General features: G+C 35.8%; 2 protein-coding genes and 1 long non-coding RNA gene across 3 annotated transcripts in view; 1 reads left to right on the forward strand and 2 right to left on the reverse strand.

The window, feature by feature from the left end:
* Nucleotides 1-7,257, forward strand: part of LOC107676469 (guanine nucleotide exchange factor for Rab-3A-like) — a 16,285-nt gene extending 9,028 nt beyond the window's left edge. The window contains exons 7-12 of the mRNA XM_016471021.1: nucleotides 4,272-4,400; nucleotides 4,474-4,580; nucleotides 5,441-5,464; nucleotides 6,238-6,337; nucleotides 6,440-6,506; nucleotides 7,148-7,257. Of these exons, the coding sequence (XP_016326507.1) occupies nucleotides 4,272-4,400; nucleotides 4,474-4,580; nucleotides 5,441-5,464; nucleotides 6,238-6,337; nucleotides 6,440-6,506; nucleotides 7,148-7,233 (513 nt within the window). The 3' untranslated portion in view covers nucleotides 7,234-7,257. The remainder of the gene's footprint in view (nucleotides 1-4,271; nucleotides 4,401-4,473; nucleotides 4,581-5,440; nucleotides 5,465-6,237; nucleotides 6,338-6,439; nucleotides 6,507-7,147) is intronic.
* Nucleotides 7,258-10,360: 3,103 nt separating this feature from the next.
* LOC107676458 (uncharacterized) lies at nucleotides 10,361-12,052 on the reverse strand. The gene is made up of 3 exons (XR_001632740.1): nucleotides 11,926-12,052; nucleotides 10,476-10,559; nucleotides 10,361-10,383 (listed from the first exon to the last, which is right to left on the reverse strand). It is a non-coding gene; the product is annotated as an uncharacterized LOC107676458 (long non-coding RNA).
* An 8-nt stretch (nucleotides 12,053-12,060) lies between these two features.
* Nucleotides 12,061-24,917, reverse strand: LOC107676453 (eosinophil peroxidase-like). The gene is made up of 13 exons (XM_016471001.1): nucleotides 24,911-24,917; nucleotides 24,423-24,507; nucleotides 24,065-24,240; nucleotides 23,845-23,977; nucleotides 23,620-23,749; nucleotides 22,703-22,909; nucleotides 18,672-19,040; nucleotides 17,507-17,701; nucleotides 17,165-17,423; nucleotides 14,209-14,379; nucleotides 12,495-12,732; nucleotides 12,164-12,392; nucleotides 12,061-12,090 (listed from the first exon to the last, which is right to left on the reverse strand). Exons 1-13 carry the CDS (start codon nucleotides 24,915-24,917, stop codon nucleotides 12,061-12,063), a joined length of 2,229 nt encoding a protein of 742 aa, XP_016326487.1.
* Between the last annotated feature and the right edge of the window lie 948 nt (nucleotides 24,918-25,865).

Consider the following 25,865-nt stretch of genomic DNA (forward strand, 5'->3'; position numbering starts at 1 on the left):
GTAAATCTGGGACAACTGAAGCAGCAGCAGAAAGAGGAGTGGAATATCCCACAGTGAAGTTCTGCAGACCCAACATCAGACATTTCCAACTGTAGCGAAGAGCCTTTCCTACGTTCTGTAAAACAAACAGAATGCTAAAAATTAAACACATACTGAATATATAACAAATGTATTGCCCTAAAGGATTTGTTGAAATTTGCTGAAAATCCATCCAAGATAGCTGATGATTGTTTCTTCAGATTAGGAGAAATGTAGCATTACATCACTTGCTCACCAATGGATGTGAATGGGTGCCGTCAGAATGAGAGTCCAAACAGCTGATAAAAACATCACAATAATCCACACCACTCCAGTCCATCAGTTAACATCTGGTGAAGCGAAAAGCTGCGTGTTTTTCAGCAAATTTTCATTTTCGGGTAGACTGCTGTTTATTTAACAGGCTCTCCTATTCAAATCGGTTCTATTCAAATATGCTTTATAGACTCGTCTGTGTTTTCAGGAGCTGAAGTTGAAAGACGAGGAGTGTGTCAAACTGTCTCATGTCAGGAATCAGCTGGAGCAGGAATTGGAGGAATTGACCGCCAGTCTATTTGAGGTGGGCGGGACTAATGTGACATCATCACTGGCAGTAGATTGACACATGTGCCATGAAGACTGACATTATATTACATTTTAGCTTAAGGGATTGTATCTTTGGTCATCAAACTGTGCCACTGTTTCTTAATTTTTTAGTAATCATTTTGCCTCTAGTAGCTAATTTTAAATGATGTTGTGGTGACAAATCAATTTTTATTGTAAAACAAATTAACAATTTAATATTATTGAATATTGTAATAAATTATAAAATACTTATAATAATAATTAATTTATTAATATAATTATATACATTTAAAAATAAATCATATTTATTTATTTGTTTGTTGATTTATGGAGCCACACAATTAATGTTAAATTATAAAAAATCTACAATTTAATGTAATTTAATTATTAAATATAAAAATATTTTATAATTAATATATTTATATAATTATAATATATAATAATATAATTAATAATGAATTGTTATTTATAATTGTAATTAAAATTGTAATTTCTAATTATATTTGTCATTTTTTACAAATATTTCATATAGTCTTACAATTAATATTACATTAAAAAACATATTTTACAATTTAATACAATTTAATTTTGTAGTTATTAATAATAATCATCATATTTCAATCATGAATCATATTTATTTATTACTGTTTTTTTATTTTTTTTTATAATTTTTAAAAAATGTTCCATGTAGTCTCACCATTCATGTAAAATTGGCTAAAAATGCTGCATGCATAAAAACATTAGCAAAATGCTATTCAAAATAATTTTCAAAGCATGTCAGACACAGGACATGTCTGTTTCCCAAAAGTATTTCATGTCACAAACCTGTGTGCGTTCATCTCTCATTTCTAGGAGGCCCATAAGATGGTGCGAGAGGCCAACGTGAAACAAGCGGCGGCTGAGAAGCAACTGAAGGAGGCCCAGGGCAAGGTGCGTTCTCACTCTTTCTGTCTCACTCTCTGCTCACTTCAGGCTCTTTAATCTCAAAATACATCTGTCTTCTCAGATTGACGTCCTACAGGCGGAGGTCTCTGCTCTGAAAACCCTGGTGTTGACCTCTACGCCCTCCTCCCCGAACCGCCAGCTCCATCCTCAGCTGCTGTTGCCGGGCTCCAGTCGGGCCTCGTCTCGTCCCGGGGGCCACACGCGCAACAAGAGCGCCAGCGGTGCTCTACAGCTGCAAACGGAGCCCACGCCGACGGATGTAGCGTCAAACTGGGAGGACAAAGAGGTGCAAACACACTCCTGGAAAAGACCACGGGCTTCTAGGGACTAGTTTTAGTCTGTAGCTGCATGATGAGGGTTTGATCACTGACTTCCTGCTGTTCTTCCTCTGTTTTCCTCCTCCTCCGCACTTCCTCATGGGTCTGTATTTCTCTGATCTGTGCAGTTCCTCTTCTCCTCTCTCTGATACTGTGTGTCTGATTCCTGGTCAGCTGCTCTGTGTGACCTGTGTCTCAACCCTGGCAGGTCTCCATGGCAACAGGGTACAAAGGGTTCCGAAATAGAACTTAATTTATTTTGCTTTCTTGCTTTGAAAAAAAAAAAAAACAGCTTAATCCAGCCTAAGGTGGTTTGCTGGTCTTTCCTGGTTTAAGGTGGTTTAGCTGGTCTGATCAACTGACACCCGCCCAGAACTCCTGTAAAATCATCCTAGACCAGTCTGATCAGCGCGGTGTTGTTATCGCTAACTAAAAGTAATAAAAATAGTTTTTGTTAATTGAAATAAATCTGAAATAAAATAAAATATTAGATGAAATTAATAACTGAAATGAAAATGAGAAATGCTGTCTTGGCAACTAACTGAAGTAAGTTTTATTGAAGTTTATCGAAGTACTGAAATTACTAAAACTAAAATTAAAATAAATTACAGCTTCACATATTAAAAAACTAATAAAAATTACGAAAAGCACACAGGAAAAAAATGAAAATGAAATCTGAAAATAAAAAAATGCTAATTCAAAATATTAATAAAACACTAAAATAATGAAATATTTATAAATACTAAACATGTTAATAAATCAATGATATTAATAAAAATATATGAATATATACAAAAAAATAATGAAAATATAAAAAAGCTCATTCAAAACATTAATAAATACTAAAACAATTATATATTATATTATTATAATAATAAATTATATTAGATATATTAGATATATTTTTAGAGATAATAATACAATACATATTAAAATAATATTGTTAATAAAATATATTAATATCTAAATAATGAAAATATAAAAATAAAAACTAACAAAAAAATTACTAAATACTAAAAAGAATCAAATAGTTTTAGATATGTTAATAAATACTAAAGATATTAATATTTTATATAATAATTATTTATATTTACATATTTCATTATAATTAAATATATGAATGAATAGTACAAATAATGAAAAAGTTTTACATATAATAATAATTACTAAAAATATATTAATATATTAATAATGTATATTAATAAATACTAAAAAGAAAGAAAATGTAAAAAAAAAAAAAAAGGCTAATTAAAAACATGAATAAATACTATATAGAAATATATAAATACTACTAAAATAACACCAGTGTGGTGCCCAGGTTACACCAGCAAACCACCTTGGCTAGTTTTACCTTTTTTCCGCTGGGAAACAAAACAAAATAGCAATCAACACATTTAAGAAAAAGAAATGACTTCTGAAAGTACCATTAATTAATTGAGTGGTTAAAGGGATAGTTCACCCAAAAATGAAAATTACCCCATAATTTACTCACCCTCAAGCCATCCTAGGTGTATATGACTTTCTTCTTTCAGACGAATCCAATCGGAGTTATATAAAAAAATGTCCTGGCTCGTCCAAGCTTTATAATGGCAGTGAATGGGTGTTATTTTTCAACAGTCCAAAAGAAGTCCAATGAAGCGCATCCATCCATAATAAAATGTGCCTCACACGGCTCCGGGGGGTGAATAAAGGCCTCCTGTAGCAAATTGATGCGTTTTTGTAAGAAAAATATCCATATTTAAAATTTTATAAACAGTAATCTGTAGCTTCCGCTAACTGTCGTTCGCACGTTCACAATAGAACGCCATTCTGGCGGATGATGTAGGCGTAGCATAGCTCCAGTGAGATATGCTGGTCTCACGAGAACCAACGTTTGTTTACAGAAATCCTCCAACATTTTTCTTTACGAATCCTCGTTTTGTACTTCTAATTCGTGACCGGCGTTTTGTTTTGCTCGCTCCTCTGCGCTTCCGCATTCGTCACTAATCACTGCCGCTTACGCTACGCATACATCCTACGTCATCCGCCTGGAACGGCTTCCACCTACGACAGTTAGCAGAAGTGAGAGAAAAGTGTTTATAACGTTTTAAATATGGAAATTTTTCTTACAAAAACACATCGATTCCGTGAGGCCTTTATTCACCCCCCGGAGCTGTGTGAGGCACATTTTATTATGGATGGATGCGCTTCATTGGACTTCTTTTGGACTGTTGAAAAATAACACCCATTCACTGCCATTATAAAGCTTGGAAGGGCCAGGATGTTTTTAAATATAACTCCGATTGTATTGGTCGGAAAGAAGAAAGTCATATACACCTTGAGGGTGAGTAAATCATGGGGTAATTTTCATTTTTGGGTGAACTATCCCTTTAAGCAGGATAAGCTAAACTCTCTCTCTCTTTTATCTAGTTGGACTCTGTGCTGTTCGCAGAGTTCCTCTCGTGGAAGGAGGCACCCAGTCTGGATCGCTCCTCAGCGTTCATCAGCAGGGTGTACAGAGAAGATATCGGGCCATGTCTTTCATTCACCTGCTCTGAGGTGTGTGAGCACACATGTCTTCCTCTAATCGTCTGTTTTCTCTCGCTGACGTTCTCTTGTGCTTTTCCTCTAGTTGTCTCAGTCGGTCCAGTGCGCAGTGGAGAATAACTCTCTCACCATCGAGCCCGTCGCCATGTCGTCTCTGCACACGGTCAAAGCCCTCGAATGTGGAGGACCCAAGTGAGTCATGGATGGATAAATCTATATAAACAAAACACATCAGTCACTTTCTTTCACGCTTTTGGCCAATCAGACGAATTCAAGGAATCATGAAGAATCATGCATGTGTCAGAATCTATTTTTTTTTTCTCTTTTTACTCATAAAATGCTGATTTACTTCTACAGATAATGTGCATTACGTATCTTTTATTTATATAATGACAAATCCAATTAAAAACTCAAGCAGAAAAATAAAAAAAATGATGTGAAAGCAAATAATGAAGTTATGTGAGCACTGTTGCATTTCTTTTCAAATTTGACAGAATGCAAATCATGATGCACTTTGCATTTTTAACAAGTTAGTTAAAGTTAACTAAACAGTCTAACTAGCTACCTAAGAAAAAAAGAAAACATCTGGTGTAATGGAACAGATATTTTGCCAGTTCTTTTCTTTCTGGAGGAATTAATTAAGTATTAATGTTTGTTTATTTGTTCCTTAAAAATATATAAAATATAAAATAAAATACATGATTTTATATATATACTGTATGTGTGTGTGTGTGTGTATATATATATATATATACACACACACACACACAATATATATATATATATATAAAATTCAATAATTTAATTTGATTTAATACCATCATAGCAGCCACACCAACAGCTCTTAGAGTGCTTCACCTGGCTTCCGCTTTTGATAAGTCCAGATCAAAGTTAAACGCCTTTCATTCGGCATGAAGCGTGTGGGACCCTCTTTAATTCTGCCTGCTTTGGGGGCAACAAATACACATGAATCAGACCGATTGCACTTTGATCTGGGAAGTCGCACTTTAATCACACTTTAATCACTGTTTGATTTGGGGTTGTTTTCACAGCGGTTGCCGGACACCCATAGAAACGTAAGTCAATGCAAGAACCAAATGTGCATGAAATCCTGTTTACACTAACACATCGTATTCTTTTCTGTTCGGAGAATTATTATTTTTATTTAATAGTGCTGTCAAATGTTTAATCGCGATTAATCGCATCCAAAATAAAAGTTTTTGTGTACATAATATGTGTGTGTATACTTTGTATATTTATTATGTATATATAAATACTCACACATACAGCATATATTTTGAAAATATTTACATGTATATATTTATATTCATATAATTTATCAAACAAATATTTTTAATATATAAACGTAACATATTTTTCTTAAATATATACATGCATGTGTGTATATTTATATATTCATAATAAACACAGAAGAAACACATATATTATGTAAATAAAAACTTTTATTTTGATTAATCGCGATTAATCGTTTGACAGCACTATTTTAAATATATTTTTATAATTGATTTTTTAACACATAATTCAATTATTTACTTTTATTTTTTGCGAAAACCCCTTGTCTTGCAACGTGCATCTCACTTTGTATAATTTATATAATATTTATTTATTTATTTATTATATATTTAATTTATAATTGTGTGTCTTCAGGTTTCAGTGTTAGAAACGTTTATGTTGAAAGTAATTAGTTTCACACAACTGAAGAACAGGTTTTCTGTGTTTGTTTCTTGCTGGGCATGTTGTTGCTGGGCTTGTATCTTATTGGCTGTTACGAGTGTTTAGTAATTTGATTGACAGCTCTATTGACCAGTGTTCTCTTTTGCTTGAACAGTAAATGTGCGCTGAGCGGCATGTCCCGCCCCTGTCGACATCGAATCAAACTGGGAGATAAAGAGAATTACTACTATATATCTCCGTCTAGCAGAGCACGAGTACGTGTCTATACTCTCTCATTCTTCATAAGCACTTTTAATAAGCAGTTCTCAGATGCTTATTTCAGGACCGGGTTAATAAAGCGCGTTCTCTCCTCACAGATCACAGCCGTGTGTAATTTCTTCACTTACATCAGGTACATCCAGCAGGGCCTCGTCAGACAGGACGGTGAGTTGATCAACTGTATACTAGTCTCCTAGAATTCAATTTGACTATTTATGGATGATTGTTTAGGACTAGTTGTTGTTCACAAAATCAATATCTAGGATTAGAAAATCATGAAAAAAAATCTGAAACCAACTAATTTATTAATAGAATTATATTTGATATATATTAAAATTTCATATAAAATTGCAAGTGAAAGAAAAATATATATTGATTACTTGAAATATGATGTATTTATTTATATTAATTAATGTATATATGTATATTTTATGTGTATTTTATTCACAATTAAATATATAAGAATAAAAACAATCTATTTTCTATATATATATATTACATATGTAATATATATTCAAATATTATATTTTTAAATTATTTTGAATAAGTTAATATTTTTATTACTCGTATATGTGACCCTGGAGCACAAAGCCAGTCATAAGTAGCACGGGTATATTTGTAGCAATAGCCAACAATACATTGTATACGATTTTTCTTTTATGCCAAAAATCATTAGGATATGTATGTATGTATGTATTATTATTTTTATTTTTAATTTATATTTGAAAGTTTTAATTTGATTGCAATACAGTATGTCAGAAGAAAATAATTGTCATTTTCCTGTGGATCATTGTCATTTTCCATAGTCCAGCAGATGTTTTGGGAAGTGATGCGTCTGCGGAGAGAGATGAGTGTGGCCAAACTGGGATACTTTCTGACGGAGGAGCGCTAGAGAACCAGCACACAAATACAAATACAGCACGGTCATCTCAACTTTCACTCAAACACTCCCATGCTGGTGTTTTCTAGCTCCATATTCATGTATGTATTCAGGGAAGCACTACAGAAGAATTCCCAGAACACTAGCACTCCCCGAGCCCACGGATAACAGCTGTACAGTTTCACTCTCCACAGGCTTTGTGTTGTTCTTGCTTTGGGAAAGACTGAATGCAGTAAATGTGCCACATTGTTAACACTGAGGTAAATGTTTACAAGACGTTCTTGTTTCAAGAAGTCAACAACAGGACGTTTTTCCCATTTACCGGTAAAAAGTCTCCGACATGTGGAGACTCGTTTGACTTTTTAAAAAGTTTCTCTCTCACTTCTGACTTTTTGAGTTGACATCTCACAGTTCAGACTTCTTCCCCCTCAGAATTCTGAATTTACATCTCGCAATTCAGGGTTTTTTTGGGAATTCCAATTTACATCTCACAATTCTGAATTCCTCTCAGAATTCTATTTTTCCGTTTTTGCCACACAATTAAAAAAATAGAAAAAGGTAACTGACTTTTTATCTCACACTTCTCAATTTTGTCTTGCAGTTTTCGAGTTTATATCCCACAATTTTGACTTTGCTTCTCAGAATTGCAAGAAAAACGTTTGAATTGTGAGATATAAACACAATTTTTATTTTTTAATTCTGTGGCAGAAATATGCTTCCAAACCGACATTTAACTTGCCATTTGCAAAGAAATTCAGAGTAATCCGTTAAACACATGACGACGGCAGAGTTCATAGCTTGAACCCTCTAATGTTTTCAGCTTGTCTAGTGTTCGACAGACGTTTTTTTTTTTTAATTCTAGAAAGATAGTAAAATAATTGGCTTGTATTTGAAGAAGTCTTATGTTGTTTTCGCTCTAGTCGGAACATAAAAAGGTTGATATTCCAACGTCCTGTATGTTCTTCAAATATTTTAACAACAATTCTTTATCTGTTTGACGAAGACTGAATGCTTATACTAGTTGGAAACTCATAATTATAGTAATTCCAACAATAGAATCAGTTCTGGAGTTCTAAAGCAGAGCTAGAACTTCATCTGAAGGTACTGCACCATCTTGTGCAATGCATATACTGTACACCTGTACATACTGTACTGTACTGTACACTAAGGCGCTTTGTGTCCCAGCATGACCCTGGTTTACAGCTTTGAATGGACAATCCTCCAGAGATCTTTTCTATGCAAGTGTCAAGAAAAGTGCCGTGTGAGTCTCCGTTACTGACGCTCCTGCACGCAGCAGCACTTAAGTTATGGATGCTTAACCATCGTACACAAGTTATAGTACTCGCACTCCGTATTATAGATTATAACTGTTGCATGATTGACAATCGCTGTCTTACGGCACGAATACAGTGTTTACAGTGTAGAACTCGCTTGTGGTGGACTGTCATCATATTTAATTTGATATGTGTGAAAACATGCTTTCAGTAGTTTTGTTGTTTTTTTAACTGGAAATGTTTTGGAAATATATTGTGAAGGTTTTGTCAGCCTTGTTTTCATTCGTGACACATTAAATATGGCGTCTACCCTCAGGTCTGTTGCTTTAGTTAAACTGCCTCATCATGTTTAAAACTCCATTAAAAGCTTCTGCAGAATATAAATGTGTGACTCAGTTTTGTCTTGTGATTAATTAATACTTTTTTCCAAAAATAACTATATAGCATCATGTAAGAACGTGTGCTTTATTCATCATAATTTATGTATGAATGTGTAAAAACACATACTGGTCAGTTATATATTTCCATACAAGTGGAATATATATATATATATATATATATATGATTTGATGAGAAAATCCTGTAAAGACACTCATATGGTCTGACACTTCAGGATCGTTTCAGTAGTGCATTTATGATCCTTAAAATCATAATTATTTAACAATATGTCAATGTCAAAGCTTATTTAAATGTATAATACATATATGCATGATGTCACAGCACAATCTTGGATTCTATTGGCTGAGATTAAATTCATCATATATAGGAACATGTTGCACCTAATTTACAGCAGCAAAACAGAAGAGTCAAAACATAAAAAAATAACTAATTAGATGTCTATGAACAAATATTAATATTCTGCTACAAAGATTTACACTACCGTTCAAAATTTTGGGGTTGGTAAGATTTTTTGTTCTGCTCATCAAGGCTGCATTTATTTGATGACAAATGCAGTTAAAAACTGTAAAATTGTTAAATATTTTGATTTAAAATAACTGTTTGTTATTTGAATATATTGTAAAATGTAATTTATTCCTGTGATGCAAAGCTGAATTTTCAGCATCATTACTCCAGTCTTCAGTGTCACATGATCTTCAGAAATCATTCTAATATGCTGATTTGCTGCTCAAGAAAAAATTCTGATTATTATCAATGTTGAAAACAGTTGTGCTGCTTCAACATTTTTGTTTCATGATTCTTTGACGAACAGAAAGTTCAAAAGAACAGCATTTATTTAAAATAGAAATCTTTTGTAATATTATAAATGTCTTTACTGTCACTTTCGATCAATGTGTACTTGCTGAAGGAAAGTATTAATTTCTTAAAAAAAAAATCTTACTGACCTATTAACAACAAGGCTAAAAAGTATGCATTAAAGCAAGGGTTTTTGTACATCAGCTGACGTGACGTCACATGAGGGAGGGCCGATGCTGTGAGCCGACGGCAGATTTAGCACAGAAAAAGGGCGAGAACACTGGGAGAAATGCTAAAAATGCTTCCATTCATGTTCACACACGTTTCATTCAAACGGTGTTTCAGGTTGTGAAATCAGACTGTGGTTATGAAACTGGAATATTGAACATGTGAACACAGACCAACTGGGGCCAAATCTGCACATTTTCCAAACCAGTTTCCCCTCGACTCCATTTCAGCTTCTTCTCTGACAGCATTCTGCCTTCACCGGCTCGGCTTTCCGAAGGATACATCTGCAAGAAATAACATTCAAAGTATAAGTTTTATACATTTCCTCAGATAAACAACAGCTTGAAGTGGAGATTTTTTTTAACACACCTTTGGTAGCAGGCGAGGAAGAGCACTATCAAAGCCACGCCCCCTAGGACTGACATCACTGATGCAACAATGGAGGAAAGGGGCGGAGCTGCAGGTTCTGCATATGCAACAAATAATAGCTCATTTATGTGATTAATATGGCATGGATTGAGGAAACTGCTGGTTACGGGTGTGGCAGAGGCTGCTCACCGGTGCAGGTGTGACCTCCAGGTGTGTTCAAGCACTGCAGGTGTGGAGGGCAGACGGACGGATGAGCGGAACATTCATCAATATCTGAAATTATCCAAAGAAAAAAAAACAATAAATTGTGTGTCAGATGGATGTCAATTTCTAAATTAATTTATATTTATATTAAATAAATATTAATTTTATTTAATAGTTCATATTAATTGTTTATTATTTTATCATTAATATTTACCATTTAATTTCATATTTAATAAGTTATTTATATGTCATTTTAATTTAATTTAATTTAAAGAGTGTCCATTAATGTCCAAATTTCCAAAAGAAATGAGTGGAACATTCATCAATATTTAAAATAACCAATAAAAGCGTAGTTCTATACTTTATTTTTAATATTTATATTTAATATTTATTTACTATTAAATAGTTAAATTTATTTAATATTTAATATCAATCGTTTAACATTTTATTATTAATATTTACTAGTAAATTTAATACTTAATCTTTTAATTTTTAATGTAGTATTTGATATTTAATATTTAGTTTAGTTTAGTTTCGTTTAAAAATGTACATGAATGTCCAAATGTTCAATGTTTTAATACATTGGGTGTCAGGTGGATCAGTCAAGTTTAATATATATTAGTGCTGTCAAACGATTAATCGCGATTAGTCGCATCCAAAATAAAGGTTGTTGTTTAAATATTATATGTATGTGTACTGTGTATATTTATTATGTATATATAAATACACACACATACAGTATATATTTTGAAAATATTTACATTTATACATTTATATTCTTATATTTTATATTATATATAAATATATTTAATATATAAACATAACATGTTTCTTAAATATATACTGTATGTGTTTGTATTTATATATACATAATAAATATACACAGTACACACACATATATTATGTAAACAAAAACTTTTATTTTGGATGCGACTAATCGCGATTAATCGTTTGACAGCACTAATATTTAATTTAGTTTGATTTGAATATTAATTGTTTAATATTGTTTGATTAATATTTACTATTTAATTTCATATTTATTATTATATTATTTTACATGCAACTTTTAATGTAATATTTGGTGTTTAATGTAATATTTAATCAAACTAAATATTTAATTTCATTTAATTTAACTTAAAAAATGTACATGAATGTTTCAAAACAACCAATAAAATACTGAAATAACCAAAAACAAACAAACATTGTTTTAATAAATTTGGTGTCAGATGGATCAGTCAATTTTCAAATTTACTTTGAAAAATACTTACATTTAATTTGTTTTGAATATTTAATTTGATTTAATATTAACTGCATAATACTGTATAATTAATATTTACTATTTAATTTAATATTTAATGTTATTTTACATTTACTATGTAATGTTTAATGTAACATTAAGTTAAATTAATTAATTCAATATTTAATTGAACTGAACCTTGGCATGTGGGCGTTTGTGGGGTCCACTGCTGGGTGTTGGGGTCACAGGTGATTTGTGTGGCACCCTGAAGCAGGTATCCAGCAGGACACTGATACATCACTGCAGATTCACACAGAACAGAGAAACCCAGACTCAACCGCAGGACCGCGCCACAGACCGGGTCTGAAAATGAGACCCAAATATTGGCAGAATATGAATAACACATGTCAGATAAAAGGATCATTTGATTGTTTACATTCTTTCGGTCGCTAATACCAGCGGTGTCAGGTTCTCTCCACGCTGAGAGGTTCATGTGGCCGATGCGTGCACAGGGCAGCAGGTCGTCGGGGTGGAGTGTGTGCGCGAAGGGGTCAAAGGGCACCAGCCGGATGTGTGTGTTGTCACAGATGATGCAGGACAGAGATGTGGTGCGCAGCGCGTCTCTCTGAGCGGAGCTGAACACACCTTCATTCTGCCACCAGAACCTAAACCGCATTTAATTGTGTACCGACTGACAACTCAACATTGACCCTACAGTATTTGTCTCAAACTAAATAATACTCAGAGGAAGTGGAATATCACATTACCTGTCCCCGTCTTGGAGTGCTTTGAACTGTTTGGCAATCAAGCAGGCCAGCAGGGGCCTCACGCGGCCCCCAGGCAGAGCCGGCTCTGAAATGGCCCCGACCCACACGTCTATGTTCTTAGCTGTTCCATAGAGATGCAGCAGCTTCCTGGCCAGAACTCCATTACCCAGAATGCCTGCTAAATCAAACTCATTCACAGGTGCGGAGAGACCGCAGAGCTCCCGCCACGCACTGTAACCTGCAGAGAGTGAAATAACACAGGGCAAAATAAAAGTCTAGCACAACATACTCTGATTAAGCTATTAAGTTAGTGAAATTAGTACAAAGTAAATTAGAAAACTGTTATTAAATAGTTTAAATTATAGTGTAGACAACAAATAAAATTCATGCTTTTAAATTAAAAAAATATATTGTAATATAGTGACATATTACTAGTGTGACATCTTCAGGTTAAGTTAAGATTTAGTGTAAGAAAAATTAGTACAATATTAGGAAATACAATTAGCAAACAATTAGTAAATCGTTCTAAATAAGGAGACAGATAATGTCAGGAAACTTAATTATTATTATTATTATTATTTTTTTTTTTTATAAGACCAAAGTAAGCAAGCAAGCAAATAAATAAATAAATAATTTAATTAATAATGTGCATATTTATCTTCTTAAGTCATTTAAGTTATTGTATTTATTTTTTTGCACATTTTTATATTTTTCTAAGTGTAAACATGACAGGAGCTTTAATAAGTTGCAATTGAATCTTTCCTAATGAAGCACAAATATGAAACACTGTATGTTTTTATAAAACAAAAAAATTAGTGAGCTGCCTTCATAAACATAAAAAATAATAATAAAAAAATAGCTTACAAGTTTGAAATAAGACCAGAAGTAAGTAAATAAATAAATATCTGCATATTTATATTATGTCATTTTTATGTCAGTTGTAATTTGTACACTTTTTCTATTACTATATACTTTTTTTCTATTGTAAACATGTCAGGAGTTATAATAAGTTGTAACTGTATCGTTACCTATAAAGAAAAAAAAACTTTAAAATAACTAAGTGAGCTGCATTAATAAACATATAAATTACATTTTTTTTTTATAAATATAATAAAACGTATTTAATCCAATAAATGTACAATAAATGTATTTAAATCAATATTGAAACAAAAAGTTAAATCTAATTAAAATTGACTATTTTAGCAAATATTTCTGTATAGTTAAGATTATTGTATTTTCCCAAATCTACTGGAATTAGTTAAGCTAAATCTTGCGGGTAGTGCTATTTTGTAGTGTTTTTATTCACATACTGATTTAAAAAAAATACCATTTTATCCTATATTTCATGTATTCAATATTTTGCATTTAAACAGACCTGAAAAATACTCAACGCAAGCATGTGAATACATGTGCTTCTAGCTGAGAAAACTTGATTTCTGTTGCGCAAAAAAGTTGCTCAAACAAATGTAGCAGCCCATTTAAAAAAAGAAAAACAACATTATGCTTAGTAGAGTGTTCCGTCATTATGTTACCAGCATATCAGAATCAACTGCAACCATTAGTCGAGTCTCTTGTGCGCTTCAGTATTTCAAATCCCTCACTTATGAGGTTCCATTTCAGTTAGGATGCTCCCTTAGAAGGCAGTTGCTTATGTAGGCAGTAGACAGCGAAGCAGCTCACTATGCTTAGCTAATGACAGGCTGCTAACTGGCACCTTGTAGGCCATGATCTCGTCCCCTCTGCAGGTTTAACGCCGCCAGGTCGAGCGGCAGCCCTCCCTGAGCCTGGAAGAGCCTCTCGGTCAGTTCCTCCACCATCATCTGATCTGCTGTCTGCAGTTTAGCCGGGGACAACAGCAAACCACGCAGCACAGGATCAATGCCACCTGCACACAAGAACATTCATTATGCATCATAACGTCATGCTGTTGAGTAAACATTATATATTAGGGCTGTCTGTCGATTAAAACTTTTAATCTAATTAATGACATGATGTGTGTCGATTAATTAATCTAATCTAATCTGTGAAAATACCCACAACAGACTATTTAAAGCTATTTTTGTGTTAAATGAGAAAGTATCAAGTTGACATTACAAATTGTAGCTTTAGAAAGAAATATTTTATTTGATTCAACATAAAATGTATTACACATAAACATTAGGCTACAACGGCCTAACATAAACTATAGAACATAAAAGAAGATGATTTGAGAAACACTTCAGTAATTTTTGGTTCACACAATGAAAGTCACTGGTAACCAAAACAGCTTTGTTACCAACAGTCTTCAAAATACCTTCTTTTATGTTCCACAAAAGAAAGGTTTGAAACGACATGAGGGTGAGTAAATGATGAGAGAATTTGAATATTTTGGGTGAACTATCCCTTTAAAGTTTTTATTTTTATTATTATTATTTTTAATAAATAATAAATATAATTATTATTCTCTAAATAAGAAACTAAATCTGCCAGCAGGTGGCGGTAAATGTCTTTATGAGTCACTCATTCATTCGATTCATTCAAATGGATGATTCAATCAGTAGCCCCTAACTGCAGAACACAAGATCCAGGGGGCGTGGTTGGATCCAGATCTAGGGGGTGGAGATGGGTGGGTTTAGTGATCAGGGGCCGGAGACGGATAGGGTTAGGTATATGTAAGGTCTCTGCAGTGAGGACCATCTCGATTCAATGGGTCTTTGAATCATTGATTCACACGATACGTTCAAAACGTGGATTCATTCAGAAACTAAACACCGCTGTGTTGCTCAGAGACAGGCCACAATTCTGCTGTGGCTTTAAAGGTGTTAAGCTTTAAAATATAACACAATATCAACTTCTTATTTACTGAACTGTTAAAAATCACATTTAAACTCGTGATATTTGGGATAAAATCAGCACTCATGTGATATTGCTCTCCCTGCTTGTGTGTTAACGTATTATATATGAGAAAAAAACTCATACAGGGGCATTTTTTTGCACCAATATCTTACATTTTTAGGGCATAACTGTATTTATGTAGTTGTTGCCCTGCATCATATTTGTCAGCAGTCAACTGTACGAAATGCAAGATGAAGTACAGGTCTGGGGGCGGAGCCAGTGCGTTAACTGCGTTAAAATATTTTAATCGCGTTATTATTTCATAACTAATTAAGTTAATGTGTTAAACTTACAGCCCTATTATACATATATACATACAGTATATTGAGTATAATATTAAGGCAAGACACTACAGGAAAAAAAACAAAAACACTGTTTTCATGCACTGGTTAGTTTTGAGATTTTGGGCTTTTTGCCTACATAACATGTCTTCTTTCAGATTAGTGGAAATAAAATATCCGAAATACAAATGTGTTTATTTTATTGCACTTTATGTATTTGGTTCTGTAAAATTATAATATATATCTTTAAAGGCTGTTTTCTCAAAATTAGTTTATTTTAAGGGTGTGGGTTTGATTTTGGCATTGGTGGTGGGGACATAATGGCAGACAACAGACATTTAATTGTTTGATCAAAACTATTGCTAGGGACAATCTAGTAGTCGCTAGAAAAATCGCCTTTGAAAATCATAACAAGCGATGTCTGACTTTGGAAACTATAGTTCTCTCCTTAAACATGAAGAGGTCAAGCAACAGATGAATGAGTTACTCCAAATTTCACAAAAAGCTTATGGACATGATTATAGCCTAATATAAGTCACTCTTCTGAGGAAGATTCATTCACTTGTTTTGCCAATGTGCCCACACAGAGAAATTTTGGTCAGATTTTTGTTCATCTAATCTCATTTTGTAAGTGACTTTTCTTTTTGTTTTAAAGATGTTTTCTTTGGATTGTTTGACTACTCAAAAGAGAATATAGGAAAATATAACTGAATTAATTTGTGTTTCCTGCTAGCTAAATTTCACATACATGTCATAAACATAAACATACATAAACAAAAATATGGCTCTAAATCTCTTTTCTTTATTCAAAGTTGATCTAGCTTATATGTTCCTACTCCGCCAATGTATTAAATGCGCATCCTTGAAAGCGTGTGGTTTTCTAGTCTACATACATATTTAATTGTTTGATCAAAATTATTGCTAGGGACAATTTAGTTGTGGCTGGAAATAGGTAGGAACACATCCTGAGCATCCCTACTAAATTCTATGCCCTTGCACCAAACATTTACTTCCATCTATATTCTGGAGGTTTTTACAGAGGGGTTTGTTCATATATCATTCACCAAACTTATACATTTAACATTTTATTCCTAAGTTTTATTTATTTATTTTTTAAATGATTTTTTTGCCATTGACAGTATTTTCTAAATGATAAAAAGAGAAATCCAAAATCCGATCTGTAAAAACCTTATGTCAACTCTAATATGCCAACAAAATGAAACAAGAATTGATCCTGGCTTTATTTATCATTGAGATTTATGTTCTGGAAATGTATGCAAATTAGTGCATATTTAATTAGACAATGGTTCATTTGCATATTTAAACATTTCAGAGAACTTGTAGTACAAAACAGCTGTCTTAAAGTACGGTGATTAATCAACCAGGGAAGCTTGATGATATTTATTAGCTATTTCTTACTCTATTCACATGTGTTTTGCCTTAAGTGTGTGTGTGTGTGTGTGTGTGTGTGTGTGCGCGTGTGTGTGTGTGTGTGTGTGTGTGTGTGAAACAAACCCTCTTGCACGACTCTCCAGGATGCAAACAAAGAGTGGTGTAACGGCAGAGCCGGGTGCTCAGGGCTCAACTGGTAATCAGGTCCGAGGCGGTTCACAACCGGATGCACGGTTACGTGTGCAAATCGAAAGGCAGCGGTGGAGAAAATGTTGGAGATGCTGGGATCAGCTGCGGGGTCATAACCTTTGTACGGGGGCATGAGGGCCAGGTTAGCACTGCGGCCCAGGACGCGGGGCAAGTAGTGATCCCATGTCAAGACCTTCCAAACAAGATTCAGCAAGTCAGAGACATGCATAAATTAAGTAACCTTTTATTAATTTTTTTCAGGTTTTATCTTCTCACCTGGTGGACTGCACCCAGTATTTTTCTGGCCTCCTGGTACAGCGTGTCCGGGCTCCAGTGTGGGTTGAGCTTGTGAAGCTCCTCAGCCAATCGGTTGTGTTCTCTCAGAAAGAGCGTGTGCAAAGCGATCATACCCAAGTGCTCATTGGCCCGAGAGTCACCTGAGACACGCACACAAAAACAGCTCATCATCAACTGGCCAGTTTAAATCAGAACGCATCAGAGTGAAGGCCTAACTGGGACATTTTTTAATAAAATGACACAAATTGTGACTTATTTTCCTTTTTTTCATAGGGTGTTTTAGCTTTAATACCCTTAAAGTCAACATGAAATAAAAATTGAGCAATTCAGCAATATTAACACTATATTGCAAATAAAATGAAATAAAATGTATTGTTGCTCTACAGTTAATTGAATTAATCAATATGATTAAATTTTTAATAAATATTTACTTAATTTGAAATATTGTTTTTAGTTTAATTTTGCACCACTTGTCATAGCGGGTTTTTTTTTTTTTTAAGTTTAAAGCTTTATTCATCCCTTTGAGTCTATTATTTATGACTACAGTGGTGCTTCACATAAATAGAGAACATTATACTTATATACCTACACTTAAAATTAAAATGTATTGTTGCTCTATGACTAATTTCATTATTTAATATTATTTAATTTTTAAAATTATTTTGTAATTATTTTATTATTTAATATTTTATTTATTAATTTAATAATATTTATACATGATATTTACTTAATTTGAAATGTTGTTTTACTTTTATTTTTATATTTTGCACCATTTCTCATTGTATGTAGTATGTACCATTTGTCATTGTATGCAAACGCTTTATCAATAAGAATGCCATTGCTTTTGTCAGGCTAATAAAGCACACTGAATTTAATTTAAATTAAGGGAGGAAAATCAACAGCATGAACTTAAATCAATTAAAATGGCTAGTAATACTATCATTGCAGGCTGATTATATTAAGAATTTTACATTGTTTACTACATGTACTAGAGTTTATGCTGCATCAGATGACGGCCTATATTTTTCTCTTGTTTGTCCCATTTTACGTGATTATGGAAGCAAAATGTGTTGCGAATGCTGTTACATGTTAACTCACAATGAATGATATCTGAAAAATACTCAGAAAAATGCCTACAACCTGCTTGGAAACAGAACGATCTGTTCCCCATGGATATGTTGAGTCTTTGATCTGTCTCTGATAGCGGGATGTGGTCGATCCGCTCTCGTGGGCCGCAGGGGTCCAGGTTCATCTGCGTGCGTGTCAGGAAGGGCATGAAGCCGAGCCCTTGGTCTGAGTGGAACTGGTTGACGGCGAGCAGGCCGAGAGGGGACGAGAGGTTTCTGAGGGCCCCGCTGAGCCCATCTGAGCTACCGTACACCATGCTGGCGTCCACGAATGCCGTTATAGCGTTCAGCTGCTCCCGGTGACCGAGTGGAACCGTACAGCTTGGAGCAGAGCGGAAAAACGGCATGCAGCTCTGAGTCCCTGTGCGAGGATCGGAAAGAGGGATCTGAACGTGAAGAAGAAGGAACAGATGTTCAGAGTATGTATGATCTGGCATCTGTTTTCAGTAGGGCTGCCTTTTCTGGTCGACTAGTAGTCGTTCATTTTAAGCATTAGTCGACTAATCGCACGCTTATTAAAGGGATAGTTCACCTAAAAATGAAAATTCTGTCATTAATTACTCACCCTCATGTCGTTCCAAACAAGTAAGACCTTCATTCATCTTCGGAACACAAATTAAGATATTTTTGATAAAATCCGAGAGCTCTCTGACCCTCCCATAGACAGCAAGGATCCTTACATGATCAAGGCTCAGAGACGTAGCAAGGACATCGTTAAAATAATCCTTGTGACATCAGGGGTTCAACCGTAATTTTACAAAGCTATGAGAATATTTTTTATGCGCAAAGAAAACAAAAATAATGACTTAATTCAACAATTCATCTCCTCTGCGTCACCCTATAGCGCCATTTTGGAGAGTATCACATACGTAAACAACGTATGCAACGTATGTACGTGGATACATTGTTTACGCTTTGATCTGAACGTAACAATGTATCCGCGTACATACGTTGCATACGTTGTTTACGTATGGAGGAACCAAGTCTGGTTTCCGGAGATGATCCAGCTGCTATCTGCAGCGCCGTGGTCAATACCACTGAGGAGAGACCTGAGGAGAGGGCAGGATTTGGCATCCCCAGCCGGAACTGTGGAACCTTCATGTCTGGCCACTCGACGGGAGTCCAGCCAACTCCCAGCGAGAGTCACTAATACCATTTTAGAGGCTAGAGCTCCATCTGCAAGGTGCCTCTATGCCCTCAAGTAGTCAGTCTTCAGTGACTGGCGTTCAGCACGGAACCAGGATCCGGTATCATGTGACGTGTCCCACGTGCTAACCTTTTTGCAGGAGCTGCTGGATAAGAGACCCCTTCCACGCTCAAAGTCTATGTGGCGGCCATCGCGGCGAATCATTCTCTCGAGACCTGCTGGACAATTGGCAGGAACGACTTGATCGTTAAGTTTCTTAGAATAGTTTCTTAAACCCTCCTTGCCCTAGGACGGTGCCAGTATGGGACTTGTCTATAGTCCTGACAGCTCTCAAGAGCTCCCCCTTTGAGCCGCTTCAAACAGCCGGCTTAAGAATCATGACACTCAAAACCTCTCTGCTTTAGGTCCTGGCATCAATCAAGCGAGTACGGGACTTGCAAGCCCTGTCTGTCAGTGCTTCCTGTCTTGAGTTTGGACCCAATGACTGTAAAGTCGTTCTTCACTGGAACGGATGGCGAACAAGGTCCCAACTTGTTATGCCCTGTCTGGGCACTGTGAGTTTACATTAAGCACTCAGAGCCTTTCATACAATCAGAGCAGCTTTTTGTGTGCTTTGGAGGTCGCTCTAAAGGGCTGCCTGTCACAAAGCAAAGACTACCTCATTTGATAGTAGATGCTATAGCTCTGGCTTATGCCTTAGCTGGCTTGCAATGTCCTTTAGGTGTGAGGGCCCATTCCACCAGAGGAATGGCCTCCTCTTGGGCCTGGTCCAGTAGAATCTCTATTGGGGAGATTTATGCGTCCACCAGCTGGTCGTCGCCGTCTACCTTTATAAGATTCTACAATTTGGACGTCCCGGTCCCTGCCCGTATTATCCGCCTAATGCTTACTTTTTTCTTGAGAGTTATCTCAAGTAGACCTCAGAACGTTCTCGGGTCTCTTTGTGGCTCAGGCTTATGGCCCCCTCGCTGAGTGTTCCTGGGCTGAGCTCGCGGAGCAGGCTAAGTTCTGCATCTGCTTATAGCATGGCGCTACTGGATACACTCCCCGAGCAGTCGTCAAACAATGATGCAACAGGAATTACCTTTCGATAGGGAACGCTCCGTTTACTCCCGTAACCTTGGTTCCCTGAGATAAGGGAACGAGCGTTGCGTAACTGGCCATGCTATAGCTGAACGTGAATCGATGGCTGTCGCTTCAGTCGTATGATTCTGATGAGATGGCGCTCCGAGCCGACTTATATAGCAGTCGGCTCCGCCTCTTCTGGTGGGCTCGAGCGCCATTGGTTTGTGCAGCTACACAAACGTTAACCAATCAGGCTTCAGTAATAGAGTAAACAGGAGTTCCCCCCAAGCAGTCATCAAATGACGATGCAACGCTCGTTCCCTTATCTCAGGGAACCAAGGTTACGTGAGCAACCGGAGCGATTTCCTACATAGCCTAATAAGCGCTCAAGCACAGGCATAAAGCTTGGCACAGCACACCGGCAGAAGTAATGATTACGAATGTGTCGGAAAAAACAGTAAGGAGGCTGCATTAACATTTTAATAATTTATTGATAAACTAGCGTTTTCATTGTTTTTGGCTTAAGAGATGAAGTCTGCAACACCGATTCGTCATCTCCACAGTAGTGGACGAGCCTGTATGCATGTTTAATACAGATTACATAATTTGAGAATATTTGTTTTCAATTTGAATTGGTTCATTTCAAAGTAGACATTTCACTCTATTATTATTTATCTATTTTTCATGTCTGTAAGGCAAGTATACACGGAGTTTCGCGCTCACATTTTCAAGCCACAGCCATATCACCCTGCAGCCCAAGACTGGTTGCCCACTGAAGCTAAGCAGGGTTGAGCCTGGTCAGTAACTGGATGGGAGACCTACTGGGAAAACTAGGTTGCTGTTGGAAGAGATGTTAGTGAGACCAACAGGGGGTGCTCACCCTGTGGTCTCTGTGGGTCCTAATGCCCCAGTATAGTGATGGGGACACTATAACTGAGATGTTAAACCAAGGTCCTGACTCTCTGTGGTCATTAAAAATCCCATGGCACTTCCCCTAAAGAGTAGGGGTGTAACTCCAGTGTCCTGGCCAAATTCCCTCCACTTGTCAATCATGGCCTCCTAATAATCCCCATCCACTTGATTGGCTCTATGATTCTCTCTCCTCTCCACCTGTAGCTGGTGTGTGGTGAGTGCACTGGCGCCATTGTCCTGTGGCTGCAGTCACATCATCCAGGTGGATGCTGCACACTAGTGGTGGTTGAGGAGAGACCCCTCATATGATTGTAAAGCGCTTTGGGTGCACAGCAATACACAATAAAGCGCTATATAAATGCCTAAATTCACATAGACCGAGATGGCAGAAAGTGCGTCATGTTTGCTTTCATTATTTTACAAAATTTTGAGAGCACACAAATAAACGTAGAGTCTTTACAGATTTGAAAGATGTATTACTCTTATCTGAATGAGCAAAACTGACTGAGTATTTTAAGAGCAAGTGAGCGCACCGGAGCCTCCATCTGTCCTGCAGTGAGCGCTACTATTCAGCTTTACACTCCACACAGACACTTGAACAACGGACATTTCTCTAAGTTAACAAATAGATTGAGTGGCCAAGTAAAGTTTCTAATACTTACATATTTCAGATGATAATCCATATTTGAGGTCGATGAATGATAGGCGAGCATTTGGATGTCCTGCCCGATGTAGCCTACTGTATTACCACATAGACCAGCCGTTAACAATCTGTCCGTCACGGACTGCGTGACTTCGCCTGTGGATTTTGTTAAAAAAAATTTCTGCGACTAATGAAATTTTGGTCGACCAAGCATCTTCTCGTCGACTAACGGTTAGTCGATTATTAGGGGGCAGTCCTAGTTATCAGGGTGTAATACGCACCTGTATTGGAAAACACGGCGTGTCTCTGCTGCAGGTGCGTGTGCAGTCCGCTCCGGTCTTAAAGGCCGCTGTGCTAGGGCTCTGAGGGGTCAAGGTCAGGTCATGATCGATCCACTGACCCCACTCCACCAGCAGATGAGACAGAGACATGTCCAGAGAGATGTTCTCGTTATGAGTGTACAGAACCTCCTGCGACACGCTGCGGACCTGCACAGAGACAATAATATCTGATTGAATCTGGAAGACTTATTTGGTCTTATTTCATCTTTAGTTTTTTTTATTATTATTTGCATTGATGGTTCAATGAAGAACCTTTAACATGGAATCTTTCCATTTCACAAAAGGTTCAGGTTCACAGAAGGTTCTTTAGAATATTAAAATATAAAAAGTGAATTTTTATGTAATAAACTACTAGGGGTGTTGAAATTAATCGTGTCTATGGTATATCGTGATGCTGCGGACGTGGTCGATTCTGCATTGATGCAGTAATAGGCCATAATCGATTATAGTTTATCGATTATAATTCAAATTAAATTAAAAGAGTAAAATTTGTGTTTATTGTTGCGCTAGGATTCATTTATTCTTTAATATTATTTTATTAAATGATTTTACTAAATTTTTATAATAATTAATTATATTATTTTAATAATTTTGTTTATATTTTAATAATTTTTATAATAATAATAATAATAATGTCATTTGAAATGTTGTTTTATTTATTTAACCAATTTGGCACCATTGTATATAGTATGTATTATTATGCACAATATCTCATTATATGTAAACACTTTAACAATATGAATGTAAATGTATTTTTCAGGCTAATAAAGCACACAAAATTTCAAATTGAAGAAGAAAATCAATAACATTTATATAAAAGCCAAAACAACAACTATGATTACATCAGTCAGTCTTACAGATGGTAGTGTGTGGTTGTGGTAGGTGTGTTGTGGGTTCCAGCCCCTGGGGGCCCCTCGAGGGTCCTCATACTCCGGCGACAGCCAGCGGGTGTAAGGGGTGTTTGCTGCCCCCCATTGAGGGTTTCCTCTGCAAAGTCAAAAACAGCACTGATAAAAGGAAATATGATGCTTTCTGAGAACAGAAACTGAATGAACAATGATATATTTTGTTATCGAGTGCACCTGTTGTTGCAGTGTCCTGTGATGGTACGGTAACGTTTGGACAGACAGTCAGATTTACACACGGGTCTCAGTGTCTCTGAGGAACAGCCTGTAACCTGCAGTATGGTCTCCATGTCTTCTGCACTTAAAAGCTCTGAAAGGCACACATCAGATGTTGATACGACTTCAAAATCATGTACTTGTAAATGGCCCAAATGTCTGTGTGTGTGTGTGTGTGTACCGGTGAGGTCGGGTATGTCCATGGAGTGTGTGTAAACCATCTCTCTAATCAGCTCTACCGTATTATCCAGAAACTCAGCAGATCTGACGTGGGTTCTGGTTTTGGGGCCGGTTTGTTTGAACAAGGCCAGCAGATCACTGGGTCGGACAGAACCGTCTGATACGGACGTCTTCACCCTGATAGAAATGAGAGAGCAGACACAAAACATAAGATAGAAAATAAATCATTTTATACTTCTGTAATCTTATTGTATGACAACTATTGACTCATTTGGGACTATTTTTGTCTCAATTTCCTTTATTGGCTTGATTGGTTGATACTTAAATCAAATGAGCTTTGACTTTGGCTAAAGTCTCACCTGTCATTGGTGTGAGCGTACGCGGCGTCTGTCAGCTCTCTGGCTCTGCGTAAAGCTTCCTGGATAAAACTAGATCCCAAATACACTGAAAAACACCATAAAATATTTCAATTCAAAACCTGCCATTCAGTTTTGATATCAGAGTTGACAAAAATGCAATAATGGAATTCAAATGTCTTACTGTGAACTTTATATGTAACTGACAGTTGTACTGTATAGAAAGCAAGAAGCTACTAATTTATTTTTTCCCCCCTACCCAGAACAATACTAATTGGATCTATAAAGTATACTTCAGTACCTGTTGTATTCTGGGAAGGAAAATGAGATGTGGCTGACAGCGGCAGACACAATATCACAAGTATAGATAGAATCAAGCATGAGAAAGATTCCTGCAATGAGAATAATATACATAATAATATACTGTACAATTTCTTTTTTAAATGCAAGAATATATATATGTGTGTGTGTGTACTTTTTGTTGCACTTACCAACCATGTCGTATCCATCTGTACGGTCTTGTATTCTCACTCTTGTTCTTGTAAAATATGTAACATTTTGTTCTTGCTTCAGATGAAAAGTATATGTAGGCTTGTGCACATTAATGTACAAAAATATTGCAAAAAAATAACAATGAATAGAGAAAATAAATATGTTCAGTTAAGTGTTTAAATATATAAGTACTAATACATCACCATCTGAACTATTATATGGTGTGTGACTGTACAATTCTCTGTAATTATGCGTATGAGAAGGTTTAATTCGGGGACTGAGTTTTATATGCTGGCTTTGGTCTGCAGGTATGTGCAGAATTCTGTTATCTGTGTGACTGGTGACAACAATTCAACATCAAACAATCCCGAACACACACGGAGTGACTATCCCGCCCTAATTACCTCTCGATCCAAACACATCATCCTCTATCTAATGGGGTTAACGACACAATCACTCCTCGTGTAAGTCATAGAGAGTCACTGCCTTCTGAACAAAATGTGAGCAGTGGTTGCTAAGGTGCTCTAGAGGGTCTAGGGTGTTTTGGGTGGTTTCAAGATATAGCTTGGGTTCATCCTTGAAATTCTGTGGGAGTTTTTCGCCCAGTTTTATGATCTTATTATGGTCTAAGTAAAGTAACAGCACAGCTTTTCGCAAGAAAACTCAAAAAATTATTTGAGGAAACATTCACGTCTGGAGCACAAATGCTGTAGGATGACACATACTGAACCTTATAGGAATAGTTCACCCAAAAATGAAAATTTGCTGAAAATGTATGCACTCCACATTAAACCATTGCTTCTGGCCAAAATAGAAGTCCATAATACATAATAACACTTCCTTCAGTGTAAAAGTTCATCGTTGTCCTCTCACAACAAAATCCACCCACATATTAATTTAGGACTGTTTCGGCTTGTAAATGGTTCTTGATCCATGCATATTTCTCTCCTGATT

Source organism: Sinocyclocheilus anshuiensis, unplaced genomic scaffold, assembly GCF_001515605.1.
Source record: "Sinocyclocheilus anshuiensis isolate Anshui unplaced genomic scaffold, SAMN03320099.WGS_v1.1 scaffold228, whole genome shotgun sequence".
NCBI lineage: Eukaryota > Metazoa > Chordata > Actinopteri > Cypriniformes > Cyprinidae > Sinocyclocheilus > Sinocyclocheilus anshuiensis.

Excerpts from the sequence above, each read along its gene's own strand:
- LOC107676453 (XM_016471001.1), bottom strand. Across the intron at positions 19,041-22,702 it reads CGCCGTGTTTTCCAATACAG|ATCCCTCTTTCCGATCCTCG; the intron begins GTGCGTATTACA and ends CTTCACGTTCAG. Across the intron at positions 12,393-12,494 it reads GCACTCCAAGACGGGGACAG|GTTCTGGTGGCAGAATGAAG; the intron begins GTAATGTGATAT and ends AATGCGGTTTAG.